The sequence below is a fragment of the Myxine glutinosa genome, chromosome 6 (genome assembly GCF_964187855.1).
Source record: "Myxine glutinosa chromosome 6, kmMyxGlut1.1, whole genome shotgun sequence".
NCBI lineage: Eukaryota > Metazoa > Chordata > Myxini > Myxiniformes > Myxinidae > Myxine > Myxine glutinosa.
In genome coordinates, this window is record NC_136266.1 from 163372467 (window position 1) to 163388453 (window position 15987).

General features: G+C 53.9%; 1 protein-coding gene across 3 annotated transcripts in view; it reads left to right on the plus strand.

Moving 5' to 3' along the window:
* Nucleotides 1-12229: 12229 nt before the first annotated feature.
* The window catches only part of AMD1 (adenosylmethionine decarboxylase 1), a 56892-nt gene continuing 53134 nt past the window's right edge, over nucleotides 12230-15987 (plus strand). The window contains exon 1 of one of the 3 annotated variants that reach the window (XM_068118882.2): nucleotides 12230-12727. In XM_068118882.2, coding sequence (XP_067974983.2) covers nucleotides 12453-12727 — 275 coding nt within the window. In that variant the 5' untranslated portion in view covers nucleotides 12230-12452. Of the gene's footprint in view, nucleotides 12728-14937; nucleotides 15507-15987 lie in introns of those variants that run through there. The other 2 variants (XM_078780858.1, XM_068118883.2) reach the window with 2 other exon arrangements.

Below are 15987 nucleotides of genomic sequence, written 5' to 3' on the forward strand. Positions count from 1 at the left end.
CGACCGAGGCCTGGCAAGTCGAGCGCGGGCCTGCCCGGGCGTCCTGGACGAGCCCGGCCTGGTGATCGCTCCGCGTCCTTGATAGGTGCAAGGCGATTGTGTAACCCCAGCGGCAGCCGCTACACACGTCCCCCCAGAATCGACTTGCACCGACAGGGTCAACTTGAGGGGGGTCCTGATGACCCGGCCGAAGCGACCCCTGGTGGGTCGTGGGAGGGGGTCCGGTGAGGTGGTGGGCGGTCGAGTGGGGGGCACCGTGGACGGGGGGCGGCCTCGCCGCGGCGGGAGGGCCACCCGTGGTGGGTGGTCGACGTCCACGTGCGCCGGCTTGAGGCGGTCCACTGCAATCCGGTCCGACCTGCCGCCGATGTCGATGACGAACGACTTGTCGTCCCGTCGCAGCACCCGGAAGGGCCCGTCGTACGGCGGCTGGAGTGGCCGCCGATGTGCGTCGTGACGCACAAAAACATACTCCGCGGTGCGGAGTGCTGGGGGGACGTAGGACTGGGGGTCACCGTGGTGGGATGTCGGCACGGGGGCAAACCGTCGGGCGGCCTCCTGGAGGTCCGAGCGCTGGCGAGCTGCGGACCAGGGGCTGGTAGCGTCGGGCACGAATTCGCCCGGGACGCGTAGCACCTGGCCATAGACCAGCTCGGCGGTGGATGCCTGGAGGTCCTCCTTGGGGGCCGTGCGAAGGCCCAAAAGGACCCACGGCAGCCGGTCGGCCCAACCGCCGTCTTGAAGGCCGGCCATGAGCGCGGCCTTCATGGAGCGGTGGAATCGCTCGCACAACCCGTTTGCTTGGGGGTGGTAGGCCGTAGTACGGTGGAGCTTGACCCCCAGGTTGCGGGCGACCGCGCCCCACAGCTCGGAGGTGAACTGTGGTCCGCGGTCTGACGAGATGTCCGCCGGTGCGCCGAAGCGGGCGACCCAGGTGGCGATGAAGGCCTGCGCCACGTCGGCGGTGGTGGTGGAGACGAGGGGAACGGCCTCCGGCCACCTGGTGGTCCTGTCCACCATGGTGAGCAGGTGTGTGAACCCTCGTGATGGGGGAAGGGGGCCCACCAGATCCACGTTGACGTGGTCGAAACGTCGTTCGGGCACGGTGAAAGGTGCCAGCGGGGCCTGGGTGTGTCGGTGGACCTTGGCCCGTTGGCAGGCGGTGCAGGCGCTGGTCCAATCGCGGACGTCCCGACGAAGGCCGTGCCAGACGAAACGCGCCGACACCAGCTTCTGGGAAGCTTTCCGGCCCGGGTGGGAAAGGCCGTGGAGGGAGGCGAAGATGCGGCGTTGCCAGGTGACGGGCACGATGGGGCGAGGCCGGCCTTGGGAGACGTCGCAGAGCAGGACAGTGTCCGCGCAGGGGATGTCGGCCAGGCGGAGGCCCGTGTCCGCCGCCCGGAGGGCTTGCACCGTGGTGTCGGTGGTTTGGTCCGCCGCCATGAGCGCAAAATCCACGCCCAGGTGGACCGCGTTCGCGCTGGCCCGGGAAAGACAGTCGGCCACGGCGTTGTTTTTGCCGGCGACGTGCCGGATGTCCGTGGTAAACTCCGACACGGCGGAGAGGTGGCGCTGTTGGCGGGCCGACCATGGCTCCGTGACCTTGGCCATGGCGTAAACCAACGGCTTGTGGTCGACGAACGCCGTGAAAGGTCGGCCCTCCAGGAGGTGGCGGAAATGGCGGACGGCCAGGTGTAGACCGAGGAGCTCCCGGTCAAACGTGCTGTATTTGAGCTCGTTCGGCCGGAGCTGCCGGCTGAAAAAAGCGAGTGGCTGCCAAACCCCGTTCACCCATTGCTCATGTACGGCGCCCACCGCGTAGTCGGAGGCATCCGTGGTGAGGGCGATGGGAGCGTTGAGCACCGGGTGAGCGAGCAGTGTTGCGTCGGCGAGGGCCCGCTTTGAGCTTTGGAAGGCCGCATCCATTGCTGCGGACCAGTCGATGTCGTGCTTGGCCGGCTTGCCCCGGAGGGCTTCGTAGAGGGGCCGCATGAGTTGAGCAGCGCGGGGCACGAAGCGGTGATAAAAATTCACCATTCCCAGGAATTCCTGCAGGGCCTTTATGGTGCGGGGACGCGGGAAAGTGGTGATGGCCTCGACCTTGGTTGGCAGCGGCACAGCCCCGTTCTTGGTGATGTGGTGGCCCAAAAAATCAACGGCCGTCGTGCCGAAGTGGCATTTGGCCGGGTTGACGATGAGGCCGTGCTCGCTGAGGCGCCCGAACAGTGTTCGGAGGTGGAGGAGGTGCTCGGCCCGGGACGTGCTGGCGACGAGGATGTCGTCCAGGTAAACGAAAAGGAACGGCAGGTCACGCAGCACGCCGTCCATCAAGCGCTGGAACGCCTGAGCCGCGTTCTTGAGACCAAACGGCATCCGCAAGAACTCGAATAAGCCGAACGGCGTGATGACTGCCGTTTTAGGGACGTCGGCCGCCCTGACAGGTACCTGGTGATATCCCCGTATGAGATCAATTTTTGAAAAAATGACCCGTCCCGCCAGACGGGCGGAGAAGTCTTGGATATGCGGGATCGGGTACCTGTCGGGTGTTGTAGCGTCATTAAGACGGCGGTAGTCGCCACACGGGCGCCATCCACCCCCCGGCTTTGGCACGATGTGCAGTGGCGAGGCCCACGCGCTATCGGAGCGCCGCACGATGCCGAGGTGCTCCAACGCGTCGAATTCGGCCTTCGCAACGGCAAGCTTGGCTGGGTCGAGGCGGCGGGCCCTGGCGTAGACCGGCGGGCCCGTGGTTGGTATGTGGTGCTCGATCCCATGCCGTACTGCGACGGCCGAAAACGTCGGCCGCGTGAGGGCCGGGAACTCCGCGAGCAGGCGAGCAAACTCGTTCGCCGCCGGGACGGTGCGTGCCAGCTCGGTCGGCGCGGAGCTGCTCAATGTGCATACCAGGGAGCTGAAGGTTTCAGCGTTGATTAAACGACGCCGTTGGACGTCCACCAGCAGTCCGTGTGCGCAGAGGAAGTCGGCGCCGAGCAGAGCCATGGGCACGTTGGCGGTTACAAACGTCCAAGCGAAGCGTTGGCCGCCGAAGCAGAGGGTGACGTTGCGCGGGCCGAAGGTGCGGATAGTCGATCCGTTGGCCGCAACCAAGGAGGGGCCGCAAACCGCGGATTGCCTGTCCTGGTCAGAGGCGGGCATGACGCTCACTTGGGCGCCGGTGTCGCACAGGAAGCGCCGTCCGGACGCTTTATCCGTGATGAACAGTAAGTTGCCCGTGTGACTGTGGCCGGCGTTCATGGCAGGTAATGAACGCCGGCCTGGCCGTTTCCCGACCCGCCGAAGGTGCACGGGGGTCGGCATGTCCGGGCCTTCTGTCCGAACCTGGCATGATAGGAACACCACGCTTGGTCGGGTGGAGGCTTCGGACGTCGTGCTGAACGTGGTCGGCTCGGTATAGCGGCCGCCAATTGCGTCGGCAGTTCGGCCGTCGAACGCGCCGGGTGCTCGGGCGCCATGGATGGTGCATCAGGCGGCGGCGGGTCCCATGTCGCCGCTGCGATGCGCTGTCCCGCGGCGGAGATTTTGTCGGCTTCTCTGGCAAGGGCCCGGGGATCTGTGATCGTCGTGCTTGCCAGGGCGAGGCGTACCGGGTTAGGCAGCTGACGGAGGAACAGCTCCCGGAACAGGAATGCCGGAGAGTGCTCGCCGAGCAGCGAAAGCATGTAGTCCATTCGCTCGGAAGGGCGCGTGTCGCCGAGCTCCGGCAAATCGAGCAGGCGCCGTGCGCGTTCCGCCGCTGGGAGGGCGAAAGCATCGAGGAGAAGCTTCTTAATCGCGCCGTATTTGTCCGCGGCTGGCGGTCTCTCGAGGAGGCTCAGGGCGCGGGCTGCGGTGGCTGAACCGAGCGCAGCGACCACGTGGTGGAAGCGGGTGTCGTCCGCCGTGATGCCTCGCAGGGCGAACAGGGACTCCGCTTGTGCGAACCAAACCGCCGCGTGAGCCTCCCAGAAGGTAGGCAGTTTAAGGGCGACTGCCGTGTTCATGTCGATAGGTCACCAATGAAGGAGCTGTGGCTCCCACGTCGATCGAAAGAATGGACGCGACAAAAAGCTTGAATTCATCTGAGCTGCTTTATTAGAATCAAACACTCAGGCACTCTGGGAAAAACGTTTTACGGTCGGCAATATATATCTATTCCGCCAGGGGGTTTGCCCAGGCCTGGCGCCAGGGGGCGTGGCCCCGCGGGCCGGCTGCGGCCTGGCAAGCCGAGGGCGAGCCTGCCCGGGCGTCCCGACCGAGGCCTGGCAAGTCGAGCGCGGGCCTGCCCGGGCGTCCTGGACGAGCCCGGCCTGGTGATCGCTCCGCGTCCTTGATAGGTGCAAGGCGATTGTGTAACCCCAGCGGCAGCCGCTACAATTTAAGATTTTCTGACTAAATAATTGGTTTGAGGGAAAGTTTTTCTGCAAAATACGTGACACCGTTTATTACCACCACCCCTCCCCAGAGGAGAGGTTATTACATTTGGGTCTGCTTGTCTGTCTGTTTACACGTAATTTGCTAACGTAGACCACAACAATATTTTTTGCAACCAGTACCTCTATAAAATATGTACAATTAGAATGTGAGTACGTCTATAAAATATGTACAACGAGAATGTGAGTACGTCTATAAAATATGTACAACAAGAATGTGAGTACGTCGAAAAAATATGTACAACTACCCAATGCCAAATAATTAAACAACATTTCCTCCAGCTCACTGCATTGCCGTGCAGCACATAGAGACGGTATTGCGAGGGAGAGGTATACAATAATTGTTTGATTAATTGCATAATTCAAATAAACAAATAATAATCGTGAAATAATTTCTTAATCAATTAGTTAATAGCATACCTAAACCACCAGTGTTTCATCTGAAGCTGTAACGTTTTGGAAATTAATTAAAAAGTTAATGAAAAAAAAATCGATTACTTGATTAATCAATAAATAATTAATTATTGATTAATTGATTCATCAAATCTAAAATATAATTTATAGCCAAATCACTTGGTCACTGTCATATCCAAATATCAGCTTCCTCGTTCAAAAGGTGCCCGAGATAGTGCCCAGGTGAGAAAAATTTAACAAGTGATTAATAATAAAAGTAAATAAATAATAATCGTAAAATAATTAGATTATTAATCAATTGGCTAATAGAATACCTAAACCGCCACCGTTCCATCTGAATCTAACTGTAAAAAATTAATTAATTGAGTAATTAATCAAATGATTAAATAATTAATTGATTAATCAATAAAGCAAAAATACAATTTACAGCCAAATCACGTGCTCACGATTGTGCCCAAATTTCAGCCTCCTAACTCAAAGGATGGCTGAGATATCTCCCAGACAAACAAACAAGAAACCAGAGTGAAAACAGAGTACCCCCTTTCAGCTCGTGTCATTGCCGGGCCCCCTTCGGTGTCCGGCAATGATGTCATGCAGCGCCTGAAGATGGAAGAGGAAAGGAGTGGTGCACAATTAGAATGTGAATACAGTATGTCTATAAAGTATGTACAATTAGAATGTGAGTACAGTATGTCTATAAAGTATGTATAATTACCCTGCCATAGCCCTCCCCACTTGGACAAAAAACGTACGCAATGTGAATGTTGCTATATCCACTCAATGGCGAAACTGCAAATGGGGAATCCACGAATGTCACGGATGGAAACCCTATGTCATTTCCTCATTCTGTTTTAAACTCAATGTTTCTATATTTTCATTCCAAACAGCATCGTTTATCATTACAATCACAAACAAGTCAAGTGAATCCACTTGGATTCCGCCCAGGTTGGCACATGGAAATTATGATGTAGCATAATTATCATCTCGGGTCAAGATTTGAAATTATGCCATGGTTTTTGTAAAATTGCTACGAGTATTCACATTATGTACTTTCACCAAAACATACATCATCATAGAAACATACATAGAATTTGGGTCCTCTGGGTCATTTGGGTCCTCTGGGTCATTTGGGTCCTCTGGGTCATTTGGGTCCTCTGGGTCATTTGGGTCCTCTGGGTCATTTGGGTCATTTGGGTCCTCTGGGTCATTTGGGTCATTTGGGTCCTCTGGGTCATTTGGGTCCTCTGGGTCATTTGGGTCCTCTGGGTCATTTGGGTCCTCTGGGTCATTTGGGTCCTCTGGGTCATTTGGGTCATTTGGGTCCTCTGGGTCATTTGGGTCCTCTGGGTCCTCTGGGTCATTTGGGTCCTCTGGGTCATTTGGGTCCTCTGGGTCCTCTGGGTCCTCTGGGTCCTCTGGGTCATTTGGGTCCTCTGGGTCCTCTGGGTCCTCTGGGTCCTCTGGGTCCTCTGGGTCATTTGGGTCCTCTGGGTCATTTGGGTCCTCTGGGTCATTTGGGTCCTCTGGGTCATTTGGGTCCTCTGGGTCATTTGGGTCCTCTGGGTCATTTGGGTCCTCTGGGTCATTTGGGTCCTCTGGGTCATTTGGGTCCTCTGGGTCATTTGGGTCCTCTGGGTCATTTGGGTCCTCTGGGTCATTTGGGTCCTCTGGGTCCTCTGGGTCATTTGGGTCCTCTGGGTCATTTGGGTCCTCTGGGTCATTTGGGTCCTCTGGGTCATTTGGGTCCTCTGGGTCATTTGGGTCATTTGGGTCCTCTGGGTCATTTGGGTCCTCTGGGTCATTTGGGTCCTCTGGGTCATTTGGGTCCTCTGGGTCATTTGGGTCCTCTGGGTCATTTGGGTCCTCTGGGTCATTTGGGTCCTCTGGGTCATTTGGGTCCTCTGGGTCATTTGGGTCATTTGGGTCCTCTGGGTCATTTGGGTCCTCTGGGTCATTTGGGTCCTCTGGGTCATTTGGGTCCTCTGGGTCATTTGGGTCCTCTGGGTCATTTGGGTCCTCTGGGTCATTTGGGTCCTCTGGGTCATTTGGGTCCTCTGGGTCATTTGGGTCCTCTGGGTCATTTGGGTCCTCTGGGTCCTCTGGGTCCTCTGGGTCATTTGGGTCCTCTGGGTCCTCTGGCTCCTCTGGGTCCTCTGGGTCCTCTGGGTCCTCTGGGTCATTTGGGTCCTCTGGGTCCTCTGGGTCCTCTGGGTCATTTGGGTCCTCTGGGTCATTTGGGTCCTCTGGGTCATTTGGGTCCTCTGGGTCATTTGGGTCCTCTGGGTCATTTGGGTCCTCTGGGTCATTTGGGTCCTCTGGGTCCTCTGGGTCATTTGGGTCCTCTGGGTCATTTGGGTCCTCTGGGTCATTTGGGTCCTCTGGGTCATTTGGGTCCTCTGGGTCATTTGGGTCCTCTGGGTCATTTGGGTCCTCTGGGTCATTTGGGTCCTCTGGGTCCTCTGGGTCATTTGGGTCCTCTGGGTCATTTGGGTCCTCTGGGTCATTTGGGTCATTTGGGTCCTCTGGGTCATTTGGGTCCTCTGGGTCATTTGGGTCCTCTGGGTCATTTGGGTCCTCTGGGTCATTTGGGTCCTCTGGGTCATTTGGGTCCTCTGGGTCATTTGGGTCCTCTGGGTCATTTGGGTCCTCTGGGTCATTTGGGTCCTCTGGGTCATTTGGGTCCTCTGGGTCATTTGGGTCCTCTGGGTCATTTGGGTCCTCTGGGTCATTTGGGTCCTCTGGGTCATTTGGGTCCTCTGGGTCATTTGGGTCCTCTGGGTCATTTGGGTCCTCTGGGTCATTTGGGTCCTCTGGGTCATTTGGGTCATTTGGGTCCTCTGGGTCATTTGGGTCCTCTGGGTCATTTGGGTCCTCTGGGTCATTTGGGTCCTCTGGGTCATTTGGGTCATTTGGGTCCTCTGGGTCATTTGGGTCCTCTGGGTCATTTGGGTCCTCTGGGTCATTTGGGTCCTCTGGGTCATTTGGGTCCTCTGGGTCATTTGGGTCATTTGGGTCCTCTGGGTCATTTGGGTCCTCTGGGTCATTTGGGTCCTCTGGGTCATTTGGGTCCTCTGGGTCATTTGGGTCCTCTGGGTCATTTGGGTCCTCTGGGTCATTTGGGTCCTCTGGGTCCTCTGGGTCCTCTGGGTCATTTGGGTCCTCTGGGTCATTTGGGTCCTCTGGGTCATTTGGGTCCTCTGGGTCATTTGGGTCCTCTGGGTCATTTGGGTCCTCTGGGTCATTTGGGTCCTCTGGGTCATTTGGGTCCTCTGGGTCATTTGGGTCCTCTGGGTCATTTGGGTCCTCTGGGTCATTTGGGTCCTCTGGGTCATTTGGGTCCTCTGGGTCATTTGGGTCCTCTGGGTCATTTGGGTCATTTGGGTCCTCTGGGTCATTTGGGTCCTCTGGGTCATTTGGGTCCTCTGGGTCATTTGGGTCCTCTGGGTCATTTGGGTCCTCTGGGTCATTTGGGTCCTCTGGGTCATTTGGGTCCTCTGGGTCATTTGGGTCCTCTGGGTCATTTGGGTCCTCTGGGTCCTCTGGGTCCTCTGGGTCATTTGGGTCCTCTGGGTCCTCTGGGTCCTCTGGGTCCTCTGGGTCCTCTGGGTCCTCTGGGTCATTTGGGTCCTCTGGGTCCTCTGGGTCCTCTGGGTCATTTGGGTCCTCTGGGTCATTTGGGTCCTCTGGGTCATTTGGGTCCTCTGGGTCATTTGGGTCCTCTGGGTCATTTGGGTCCTCTGGGTCATTTGGGTCCTCTGGGTCCTCTGGGTCATTTGGGTCCTCTGGGTCATTTGGGTCATTTGGGTCCTCTGGGTCCTCTGGGTCATTTGGGTCCTCTGGGTCATTTGGGTCCTCTGGGTCATTTGGGTCATCTGGGTCATTTGGGTCCTCTGGGTCATTTGGGTCCTCTGGGTCATTTGGGTCCTCTGGGTCATTTGGGTCCTCTGGGTCCTCTGGGTCATTTGGGTCCTCTGGGTCATTTGGGTCCTCTGGGTCATTTGGGTCATTTGGGTCCTCTGGGTCATTTGGGTCCTCTGGGTCATTTGGGTCCTCTGGGTCATTTGGGTCCTCTGGGTCATTTGGGTCCTCTGGGTCATTTGGGTCCTCTGGGTCATTTGGGTCCTCTGGGTCATTTGGGTCCTCTGGGTCATTTGGGTCCTCTGGGTCATTTGGGTCCTCTGGGTCATTTGGGTCCTCTGGGTAATTTGGGTCCTCTGGGTCATTTGGGTCCTCTGGGTCATTTGGGTCCTCTGGGTCATTTGGGTCCTCTGGGTCATTTGGGTCCTCTGGGTCATTTGGGTCCTCTGGGTCATTTGGGTCCTCTGGGTCATTTGGGTCCTCTGGGTCATTTGGGTCATTTGGGTCCTCTGGGTCATTTGGGTCATTTGGGTCATTTGGGTCCTCTGGGTCATTTGGGTCCTCTGGGTCATTTGGGTCATTTGGGTCATTTGGGTCCTCTGGGTCATTTGGGTCCTCTGGGTCATTTGGGTCCTCTGGGTCATTTGGGTCCTCTGGGTCATTTGGGTCCTCTGGGTCATTTGGGTCATTTGGGTCCTCTGGGTCATTTGGGTCCTCTGGGTCATTTGGGTCCTCTGGGTCATTTGGGTCCTCTGGGTCATTTGGGTCCTCTGGGTCATTTGGGTCCTCTGGGTCATTTGGGTCCTCTGGGTCATTTGGGTCCTCTGGGTCATTTGGGTCCTCTGGGTCATTTGGGTCCTCTGGGTCATTTGGGTCCTCTGGGTCATTTGGGTCATTTGGGTCCTCTGGGTCATTTGGGTCCTCTGGGTCATTTGGGTCCTCTGGGTCATTTGGGTCCTCTGGGTCATTTGGGTCCTCTGGGTCATTTGGGTCCTCTGGGTCATTTGGGTCCTCTGGGTCATTTGGGTCCTCTGGGTCATTTGGGTCCTATATTCCTATCCTATAACATATATATCTCCTATAACCTATCCTATAAATATAGATTTGATGACGTCATGTTTACACATCTGAGCGACAGAAATGAGCGACAGAAATGAGCGACAGAAATGGGTGACAGAAACTAGCTTCACTTTTGAGCGCCCGAAATTCCCAGGCAAACGCTATAACGCACCAGGTTTACAACCTGTGCGTTAATAAATACCATAGTATTTATATATCAAAATATAATGTTAAAGCACGATTGTATTGATATATTAAACAAGCAAACTGTCATAATCGAGTCACTTTAGGATTCGGGGGCAAGCAAGGTGTGTGCTGATCCACATTTCAAAATCATAATGCGAGCATGGTGGCGTTAGCCAAGGCGAGCTTCGCGCCCACGAACGCCGCGTCCATCTGCTCGGTCCAGGTGACGTCACCTTTGCCCGGCTTCCCTCGGAAGACCTCGTGCAGGGGGCGCAGGAGCTGGGCGATGCGGGGCAGGAACCGATGGTAAAAGTTTACCATGCCCAGGAACTCCTGGAGCCCCCTGATCGTGTGGGGGCGTGGAAACCCCTTCACCGCCTCCACCTTGGCCGGTAGGGGGACGGCCCCGTGCCTGGTGACGCGGTGCCCCAAAAAGTCGATTTCAGTGACACCGAACCGGCACTTGGCGGGGTTCACGATCAGGCCGTGCTGGCCCAGGCGTTCGAAGAGCGTGCGGAGATGTCGCGCAGGCATTCATCGCCACCTGGGTCGCCCGGTTCGGCGCCCCCTCGGACATCTCGTCCGACCGCGGCCCCCAGTTCACCTCGGAGCTCTGGGGGGCGGTCGTGCGGGGGCTCGGGGTCCAGCTGCACCGCACCATGGCCTACCACCCCCAGGCTAACGGCCTGTGTGAGCGGTTCCACCGCTCGTTGAAGGCCGCGCTCCGGGCGACCCTCCGCGACGGTGGCTGGGTCGACAGGCTCCCCTGGGTGCTGCTGGGCCTCCGGACGGCGCCCAAGGACGACCTGCGCGCATCCGCGCCAGAGTTGGTCTTTGGGCAACCGCTGCGGGTGCCGGGCGAGTTCCTCCCCGACTCCACGGCACCATGGTCCGCGGCGCAGGAGCGCTCCGCGCTGCAGGAGACCGCCCAGAGGTTCGCCCCGGTGCCCACGGCGCACCACGGGCATCCACCTACACACGTCGCCCCGGAGCTTCGCACCGCGGAGTACGTCTTCGTCCGGCACGACGCCCACCGGACACCACTGCGGCCCCCGTACGACGGGCCTTTCTGCGTGCTGGAGACCGGGGTGAAACATTTCACCTTGGACATCGGCGGCACTCCTGACCGTGTCTCCATAGACCGCCTCAAGCCGGCCCACCTCGACGTGGACCACCCACCGCCGGTGGCTCGACCCCGCGTCGGGGCCGCCCCCCGGCGGGCGCACCCCCGGCACCGCCCGGCCCGCCGGCACGCCGCCCCCCGAGCCTGCACCCATCCCGGGTGCAGCCGGAGGCATCCCAGCTGGCATCCCTGCACCCCGGACGCCGCCAGTCGCCAGAGGGCGCTTCGGCCGGGTCATCCGTTTGCCCCGCAAACTGGCCCTCCAGGTGCGCGGGAATTCTGGGGGGGCGCGTGTGGCGGACACGAAAGCTCACTGGCGCGAGGGCATCATTCCGCGCACCAAGTGGGCGGCGGCCACGCCCGAGGGGTAGGCGTGGCCGCGGGATATACACCGGGCGCGCAGCCCGGAACGCTCCAGTGTTACAGTGGAGCTCTTGAATAAAGACTCTTACAACTTACCGCGTTGTCCGCTTCCTCCTTGCTTACAAGCAGCGCGCGTAACACCGCGCTTCAATTGATTAATTTTCCCGAAATCTCCTACCCTACCTTGCGACACCAGCTGGGTCCCAAACATTCCACAGAAAGTTTTTATATTTCTTTTTAGTAAAATATCAACTGTAATGGTGATTAAAGCTTCCTCCTCGTCCCCGTCATGTGACCAGATCCTCGGCTCTGATTGGTGGACGTTTGTGAGGGACTTACAAACATACATACACCGGACGAACAGATAAACGATGTTCCAGACGGCATTGCCCGAGCCCCGATGCGCTAAGATGTAAAAATTACGAAATTTGGTCGTGAGAAGTCGGAGCATCCGGAATGTTGGTACAGGATCGTGGACACTGTAAAATTTATTATAAGCGGTGTATTAACATAGTGACAACTCCTCAATGCTGGCTAATTTAATCGCGCTCCTAAAGTCTCATTACGCAAAGGTTAACAGCACATTATCAATAGGGAGATAATAAGATCGCATATTATTAGTTATTTATTTGCAAGTTGATGAAATAACAACGAGGCGAAAGGTTTTTGCTGATGTGGTTTATTTATTTATTTAAAAAATTGACGCGCAAACCACAGCAACCACCGAAGCCACGCCCCCAGACGTCATGACACAGTACGTAGTACCAATCACAACACGAGTGACCCCCGCCTGCATAACTTGTTTGGCAGGACAGGAAACTGGAAGGCGACAGCCGACAGCAGATAACCATTGCGGGAATGGCTGCAGATATCACCTAACGTTGAGAGGTTGTCGTGTCGGCGAAAGAACGAGGTCAAAAAAGATTAGAAGAGGGTCTGCGAATCCATAAATAAAGAGAGATTTACATCAAATAAGTGTAATGAGAAAATCGTTTCAATCGGATTGATATTGTGCAGGGATGGAGAAGCTTCCAGAATGTGAGGAAGAAGAACGTGTTGAGAAAGGAGAATGGCGTGCTCGTATTCCTGAGGTTGGTGAGGCCTTGGTACAGGTTTCAGAGAAGGGTTTTGATGAGGATGAGAACTCCTTGAATGGGACGGAGAGGTTCGAGGGAAGTGGATCGAAACTAATAAAGGGAGATGAAGATGATTGTTCGTTCTTTGAAGGAGCTGAAAAGCTCTTGGAGATTTGGTTCGACAAGAAAGCGGGAAATGATCTGCGTGACATTCCCAGGTCAGTCATACTGTGCGTTGTGTCGTGTGTGCAAAAAAACCCCAAAACAAGTGATCCTGCATTGTGTACATGTGGAAGGGATGAGTGGATGTATGGATTGTTTATGTGTGGAAGGGAAGAGTGGATGTATGGATTGTTTATGTGTGGAAGGGAAGAGTGGATGTATGGATTGTTTACGTGTGGAAGGGAAGAGTTTATGTCTGGATTGTGCACATGTGGAAGGGAAGAGTTTATGTATGGATTGTTTACGTGTGGAAGGGAAGAGTTTATGTCCGGGTTGTTTACGTGTGGAAGGGAAGAGTGGATGTATGGATTGTTTATGTGTGGAAGGGAAGAGTGGATGTATGGATTGTTTACGTGTGGAAGGGAAGAGTTTATTGCCCGGGTTGTTTACATGTGGAAGGGAAGAGTTTATGTATGGATTGTTTACATGTGGAAGGGAAGAGTTTATGTATGGATTGTGCACATGTGGAAGGGAAGAGTTTATGTATTGATTGTGCACATGTGGAAGGGATGAGTGGATGTATGGATTGTGCACATGTGGAAGGGAAGAGTTTATTTATGTATTGTTTACATGTGGAAGGGAAGAGTGGATGTATGGATTGTGTATGTGTGGAAGGGAAGAGTGGATGTTTGGATTGTTTACATGTGGAAGGAAAGTGTGGATGTTTGGAATGTGCACATGTGGAAGGGAAGCGTTATTGTATGGATTGTGTACGTGTGGAAGGGAAGAGTTTATGTATGGTTTGTGTACATGTGGAAGGGAAGAGTGGATGTATGGATTGTGCACATGTGGAAGGGATGAGTGGATGTATGGATTGTGCACATGTGGAAGGGAAGAGTTTATGTATGGATTGTTTACATGTGGAAGGGAAGAGTTTATTTATGTATTGTTTACATGTGGAAGGGAAGAGTGGATGTATGGATTGTTTACATGTGGAAGGGAAGAGTTTATGTATGGATTGTTTACATGTGGAAGGGAAGAGTTTATGTATGGATTGTGCACATGTGGAAGGGAAGAGTTTATGTATGGATTGTTTACATGTGGAAGGGAAGAGTTTATGTATTGTTTACATGTGGAAGGGAAGAGTGGATGTATGGATTGTTTACATGTGGAAGGGAAGAGTTTATGTATGGATTGTGCACATGTGGAAGGGAAGAGTTTATGTATGGATTGTGCACATGTGGAAGGGATGAGTGGATGTATGGATTGTGCACATGTGGAAGGGAAGAGTTTATGTTTGGATTGTGCACATGTGGAGGGAAGAGTGGATGTATGGATTGTGCACATGTGGAAGGGAAGAGTTTATGTTTGGATTGTGCACATGTGGAGGGAAGAGTGGATGTATGGATTGTGTACATGTGGAAGGGAAGCGTTATTGTATGGATTGTGCACGTGTGGAAGGAAAGTGTGGATGTTTGGATTGTGCACATGTGGAAGGGAAGAGTGGATGTATGGATTGTGTACATGTGGAAGGGAAGGGTTATTGTATGGATTGTGTACATGTGGAAGGGAAGAGTGGATGTTTGGATTGTTTGCATGTGGAAGGAAAGAGTGGATGTTTGGATTGTGTACGTGTGGAAGGGAAGAGTTTATGTATGGTTTGTGCACATGTGGAAGGGAAGAGTGGATGTATGGATTGTGTATATGTGGAAGGGAAGAGTGGATGTATGGATTGTGTATATGTGGAAGGAAAGATTGGATGTATGGATTGTGTACATGTGGAAGGGAAGAGTTATTGTGTACATGTGGACTGGAAGAGTTTATGTATGGATTGTTTATGTGTGGAAGGGAAGAGTTTATGTATGGATTGTGCACATGTGGAAGGGAAGAGTGGATGTATGGATTGTATACGTGGGGAAGGGAAGAGTTATTGTTTGGATTGTTTTCATGTGGAAGGGATGAGTATGTATGGATTGTGTACATGTGGAAGGGAAGAGTTTATATATAGATTGTATATATGGGGAAGAGAAGAGTTATTGTTTACATGTGGACGGGAAGAGTTTATGTATGGATTTTGCACATGTGGAAGGTGTTACGGATTCGTCACTTCCGTTGTTGTGGTTTTCATCCACTGTAAACATTGTTGGTTCCATGTACTATTATTGTTGTCGTTTAAGGGAAATAGAGATTACTATTTTCAAAAGGTAAAAAAGTTAATGTTTTAAATGAAACCGGAAACGGACGACGACGAGGAGGAAGAAAAAAAGAAGGCGGAGCGAGTGAGTCGGACAAGGAGCCTAGCTGCTTCGAGGTCTGGAGCAAACGTTGACGAACGAGGGTCACGTGTGAACTTCGGGTTTCCCGGGAAAGGGATTCCTGCGACAGAGTTGTCATCGCTGTGACAGATAAACCTGCGTGACAGGTTTTGCGGTTGATTCCGAAGAGAATCATTAGAGTGCCATTACGTCTCGAGAACGGACCGTTGGCCATTATGACTCGCGCCCGATTTTCGCATTGCTCCAGGTTTTTCAAGTCGCTTCAACCATTTTCACCGCATCCAGACGTTAACTTGGTGTGTGTGTGAAACGTGGCCTTTGAGTGGGAAATCTGCGGTTCGCCGATTGGGAGCCGTGGAACGTCCATACCCGAAGGTGTGATTTCCCAGTCGCCTGGAGGGCACCTTTACGCATCTTTGGCAGCGTGACTGTCACTCAACCAAACGGGATTCTGGTCTCGATTAGACATCGTTCTGACGATCACTGGAGCGGATCGACTTTGGCTTGATGCCGGAATAGAGACATTGGGAATGTTCTTGTTTCACTCACTTGGAGCACAGTGAGTTACCTTGTACGAACTGATGGTACCATCATAGGATTGATATATTTGTTGTACAATTGATTACTATTATTTTTTGTACTGTTATTCTTGTGTGACCTTAATACAATACTTGTTTGTTGGTAACAATTGGTGTGGTTTCACCATTGATCTTTGACACACAGAATAACACATCTTTCTGCCGTGACTCCTCTCGGGGCTCGGAGGTACACCATGACCGGGGTTTGGGGAGGAGCACGTAACAGAGGGAAGAGTGGATGTATGGATTGTGCACATGTGGAAGGGAAGAGTGGATGTATGGATTGTATACGTGGGGAAGGGAAGAGTTATTGTTTGGATTGTGTTCATGTGGAAGGGAAGAGTGGATGTTTGGATTGTTGATGTATGGATTGTTTATGTGTGGAAGGGAAGAGTGGATGTATGGATTGTTTATGTGTGGAAGGGAAGAGTTTATGTATGGATTGTTTATGTGTGGAAGGGA